Consider the following 5,654-nt stretch of genomic DNA (forward strand, 5'->3'; position numbering starts at 1 on the left):
AGAGACTCCCAACCTTAGAGACCCCCAACTTTGGGGACCCCCAACCTCGGAGAACCTCAACATTGGGGACCCCCAACCTTAGAGACCCCCAACTTTGGGGACCCCCAACCTTGGAGAACCTCAACCTTAGAGACCCCCAACCTCGGGGACACCCAACTTTGGGGACCCCCAACCTTAGAGACCCCCAAATTTAGGGACACCCAACATTGGGGACCCCCAACCTCAGAGAACCTCAACATTGGAGACCCCCAACCTTAGAGACCCCCAAACTCAGAGACCTCCAACCTTGGAGACCCCCAACCTTGGAGAACCTCAACCATAGAGACCCCCAACCTTGGAGAACCTCAACATTGGAGACCCCAACCTTGGAGACCCCCTGAAACACTCCTGGGCACCCCCAAACTCAGAGACCCCCAACCTTAGAGAACCTCAACCTTAGAGAACCCCAACCTTGGAGACACCAGGACGTGGGTTCCACCAGCGGGTGGTTTCTACCAAGTGGTGGGTTCCACCAGGACGTGGGTTCCACTGGGATGTGGTCTCCACCGGGGGGGGGTTCTACGAGGTGGTGGGTTCCACCGGGACGTGGGTTCCACCAGGAGGTGGTTTCCACCAAGTGATGGGTTCTACGGGTGGTGGGTTCTACCAGGACATGGGTTCCACCAGGAGGTGGTCTCCACCAAGTGGTGCGTTCTATGAGGTGGTGGGTTCCATCAGGACGTGGGTTCCACTGGGATGTGGTTTCCACCAAGTGGTGGGTTCTACGAGGTTGTGGGTCCCACCAGGTGGTGGGTTCCATCAGGACATGGGTTCTACCAGGAGGTGGGTTCCACCAAGTGGTGGGTTCTACGAGATGGTGGGTTCCATCAAGATGTGGGTTCCACTGGGATGTGGTCTCCAACAAGTGGTGGGTTCTACGAGGTGGTGGGTTCCACCAGGAGGTGGTTTCCACCAGGGGGTGGGTTCTACGAGGTGGTGGGTCCCACCGGGACGTGGGTTCCCCCAGGAGGTGGGTTCCACCAAGTGGTGGGTTCCACCAGGAGGTGGTTTCTACCAAGTGGTGGGTTCTACGAGGTGGTGGGTTCCACCGGGATGTGGGTTCCACCAGGAGGTGGGTTCCACCGGGACGTGGGTTCCACTGGGATGTGGTCTCCACCAAGTGGTGGGTTCTACGAGGTGGTGGGTTCCACCAGGTGGTGGGTTCCACTGGGACGTGGGTCCCACCAGGAGGTGGTTTCCACCAAGTGGTGGGTTCTACGAGGTGGTGGGTTCCACCGGGACGTGGGTTCCACCAGGAGGTGGGTTCCACTGGGATGTGGGTTCCACCAGGAGATGGGTTCCACCAAGTGGTGGGTTCGACGAGGTGGTGGGTTCCACCAGGACATGGTTTCCATCAAGTGGTGGTTTCTACCAAGTGGTGGGTTCCACTGGGATGTGGTCTCCACCAAGTGGTGGGTTCTACGAGATGGTGGGTTCCATCAAGATGTGGGTTCCACTGGGATGTGGTCTCCACCAAGTGGTGGGTTCTACGAGGTGGTGGGTCCCACCAGGAGGTGGGTTCCACCAGGGGGTGGGTTCTACGAGGTGGTGGGTCCCACCGGGACGTGGGTTCCCCCAGGAGGTGGGTTCCACCAAGTGGTGGGTTCCACCAGGAGGTGGTTTCTACCAAGTGGTGGGTTCTACGAGGTGGTGGGTTCCATCAGGAGGTGGGTTCCACTGGGATGTGGGTTCCACCAGGAGATGGGTTCCACCAGGGGGTGGGTTCTACGAGGTGGTGGGTTCCACTGGGACGTGGGTTCCACTGGGATGTGGTCTCCACCAAGTGGTGGGTTCTACGAGGTGGTGGGTTCCACCAGGACGTGGGTTCCATCAAGTGGTGGTTTCTACCAAGTGGTGGGTTCCACTGGGATGTGGTCTCCACCAAGTGGTGGGTTCAACGAGGTGGTGGGTCCCACCGGGACGTGGGTTCCACCAAGTGGTGGGTTCTACGAGGTGGTGGGTTCCACCAGGAGGTGGGTTCCACCAGGAGATGGGTTCCACCAGGAGATGGGTTCCACCAGGTGGTGGGTCCCACCGGGAGGTGGGGTTCCAGCGGGAATTGCCTCCGAGCGCGCCCCCGGGGTGGCCCCGCCCGCCCAAGCGTGGCCGTGGGCCCTTCGACCCACCTCCCTCTCCCTCAACGGGCCGAGGGGCCGAACTGCCAAAAAAAGGGGGAGAGTCGCAGGTCCGACGGTCCAAAAGGAGCACCTTCTGCCCTCCCCGACCCCCCCCCCTCCTCCTGCCCCAAGGGACGACCCGACACGAGGTGGACTTTGCCCCACCGTTTATTGAGGGGCAGAAGGTTCCACCCCACCCCCCCCCACCACCCTCCATCTTTCCGACGAGGAGGAGGACCTTCGTCCGACCCCTTTTTGGGGTGGTTTCAGAAGGCGGCGCCTTCTCCGTTCTCCATGACGATTTTAACGATGGATTTGGTGGCGTTGGACATGGTGGCCGTGACCTTCACTCGCCCGGCGGAGACGGTGACGGCTTCCTGACAGGAGCCGAGTAGGACGCGGTGGTAGGTGGTCTCCCCACCGGTTGGGGGGGGGTGTTGACGGTTGTACATCTCCTTGTAGATGTCCTTCAAGTTGCCCAAATGGGCTTTGTTGAGGGAGATCTCCACGGCGAGCTCCATGGAGTAAAGACCGTAGTTGAAGGGGTTGGAGAAGAGGATGGCCAAGGTGAAGGTGTCGGCTTCGTAGACCAGGAGCCCCACGCAACCCCGAAAACTCATGGAGGAGTTGGTGAAGAGACAACTCTCGGTGAGGCCCGTGGGGATGCGGGGGCTGGGCGGGGTGGAGCAGTAACCGCTGAAGCAGTAGCTCCTGGCAGGAGAAGACCCGTGAGGAGGAAAGGGGATGGGGAGAGCACCGCGGGGGGATGATGGGATGACCACTGGGAGAAGGTCCGACCGCTGGGAGAAGGTCCGACCACTGGGAGAAGGTCTAAACCACTGGGAGAAGGTCTAAACCACTGGGAGAAGGTCCGACCACTGGGAGATGGTCTAAACCACTGGGAGAAGGTCTGACCACTGGGAGATGGTCTAAACCACTGGGAGAAGGTCCAACCACAGGGAGAAGGTCTAAACCACTGGGAGAAGGTCCGACCACTGGGAGAAGGTCTAAACCACTGGGAGAAGGTCTGACCACTGGGAGATGGTCTAAACCACTGGGAGAAGGTCCAACCACAGGGAGAAGGTCTAAACCACTGGGAGAAGGTCCAACCACTGGGAGAAGGTCTGACCACTGGGAGATGGTCCGACCACTGGGAGAAGGTCTAAACCACTGGGAGAAGGTCTGACCACTGGGAGATGGTCCAACCACTGGGTCTAAGCACTGGGAGATGGTCTACACCACTGGGAGAAGGTCCGACCACTGGAAGAAGGTCTGACCACTGAGAGAAGGTCCGACCACTGGGAGATGGTCTAAACCACTGGGAGAAGGTCTGACCACTGGGAGATGGTCTAAACCACTGGGAGAAGGTCCAACCACAGGGAGAAGGTCTAAACCACTGGGAGAAGGTCCGACCACTGGGAGAAGGTCTAAACCACTGGGAGAAGGTCTGACCACTGGGAGATGGTCTAAACCACTGGGAGAAGGTCCAACCACAGGGAGAAGGTCTAAACCACTGGGAGAAGGTCCAACCACTGGGAGAAGGTCTGACCACTGGGAGATGGTCCGACCACTGGGAGAAGGTCTAAACCACTGGGAGAAGGTCTGACCACTGGGAGATGGTCCAACCACTGGGTCTAAGCACTGGGAGATGGTCTACACCACTGGGAGAAGGTCCGACCACTGGAAGAAGGTCTGACCACTGAGAGAAGGTCCGACCACTGGGAGATGGTCTAAACCACTGGGAGAAGGTCTGACCACTGGGAGATGGTCCAACCACTGGGTCTAAGCACTGGGAGATGGTCTAAAGCATTGGGAGAAGGTCCGACCACTGGAAGAAGGTCTGACCACTGAGAGAAGGTCCGACCACTGGGAGAAGGTCCGACCACTGGGAGAAGGTCCGACCACTGGGTCTAAGCACTGGGAGATGGTCTAAACCACTGGGAGAAGGTCCAACCACTGGGAGATGGTCTAAGCACTGGGAGATGGTCTAAAGCATTGGGAGAAGGTCCGACCACTGGGGGATGGTCTACACCATTGGGTGATGGTCCAACCACCGGGTCTAAGCACTGGGAGGTGGTCTAAACCACTGGGAGATGGTCCAACCATTGGGGAGACGGTCCGACCGCTGGAAGGTGATGTGACCCGGACCTTCCGCCTGAACCCCGGGGAGGTCCCCACTCCGGCCCGGACTCTTCCAACCCCCCCCCCCCCCCTCCCCCCCCTCCCCCCCCTCCCCCCCTCCCCCCCCCCGTGGGGTTACCTGGGGTTGTGCAAGGTGACGTCCTGGGTCTTGTTGGTGAGCTGGATCTCCACGCTCCGCTGGAAGGACCTCCACACCAACTCCTCACACATGGCTGGGGGGGTCTTCTCCGGGGGGGTCTTCTCTGGAGGTGTCTTCTCTGGGGGGGTCTTCTCTGGGGGTGTATTCTCTGGAGGTCTTCTCCGGGGGGATCTTCAGAGGTGTCTTCTCCGGGGGTGTGTCTACTCCGGAGGTGTCTTCTCTGGAGGTGTCTTCTCTGGGGGGTCTTCTCCAGAGGTGTTTTCTCCAGGGGGGGTCTTCTCCGGAGGTGTCTTCTCTGGGCGGTGTCTACTCCGGAGGGTGTCTACTCTGGGGGGGTCTTCTCCAGAGGTGTCTTCTCCGGAGGTGTCTTCTCCGGAGGTGTCTTCTCCGGAGGTGTCTTCTCTGGAGGTGTCTTCTCCGGAGGTGTCTTCTCCGGAGGTGTCTTCTCCGGGGGTGTCTACTCCGGAGGGTGTCTACTCCGGGGGGGTCTTCTCCGGAGGTGTCTACTCTGGAGGTGTCTTCTCCAGGGGGGTCTTCTCTGGAGGTGTTTTCTCCGGGGGGGTCTTCTCCGGAGGTGTTTTCTCCGGAGGGTGTCTACTCTGGGGGGGTCTTCTCCGGAGGTGTCTTCTCTGGGGGGTTCTTCTCCAGGGGGGTCTTCTCTGGAGGTGTTTTCTCCGGAGGTGTCTTCTCCGGAGGTGTTTTCTCCGGAGGGTGTCTACTCCGGGGGGGGGTCTTCTCCGGGCGCCCACGGAGAGGTGGACCCGATGAGCTTTACGGATTTCTTCCACCTCCAGAACTTGGAGGTTTCTGCGGTGGGAAGAAGATTTCGGAGGAGGAAAAGGAAAAAAAAAAAACCAAAAAAGAACCCCCCCCGTCGGGTCGAAGGTTGAAAAGGAAATATAATCCCCATTTCCTGGTGCCGTCGGAGCAAAGTCCTGGAATTCGATGATTTCCAGTGGTCCGGTGGGTCGGGTTTTTCAAAAGTCCACCCCTCCCCCCCCCCCCCGGCAAATCGAAGGCTTCTGACATCATCGATGACATCGGAACGTCCAAACGACGCCCGTAATATGAATAAAAATAACGTAAATATGAATAAAAATGGCGATATTGGTCTTCTTCGAGGTTGGGGGTCTCCGAGGTTGGGGGTCTCTAAGGTTGGGGGTCTCCCAAGGTTGGGGGTCTGCAAGGTGGGGGTCCCCAAGGTTGGGGGTCCCCAA

The 5,654-nt window shown here is 59.3% G+C and overlaps 1 protein-coding gene across 1 annotated transcript; it reads right to left on the reverse strand.

Annotated features, from left to right (window-relative positions):
* Window positions 1–2,365: 2,365 nt before the first annotated feature.
* On the reverse strand, window positions 2,366–4,534 carry LOC309685210 (uncharacterized protein). Its single transcript, XM_082501020.1, has 2 exons — window positions 4,417–4,534; window positions 2,366–2,867 (listed from the first exon to the last, which is right to left on the reverse strand). Exons 1-2 carry the CDS (start codon window positions 4,506–4,508, stop codon window positions 2,423–2,425), a joined length of 537 nt encoding a protein of 178 aa, XP_082357146.1. The 5' UTR covers window positions 4,509–4,534; the 3' UTR covers window positions 2,366–2,422.
* Between the last annotated feature and the right edge of the window lie 1,120 nt (window positions 4,535–5,654).

This window comes from Vanellus vanellus (assembly GCF_965231255.1).
Source record: "Vanellus vanellus genome assembly, contig: HAP1_SCAFFOLD_2431, whole genome shotgun sequence".
NCBI classification, from domain to species: domain Eukaryota; kingdom Metazoa; phylum Chordata; class Aves; order Charadriiformes; family Charadriidae; genus Vanellus; species Vanellus vanellus.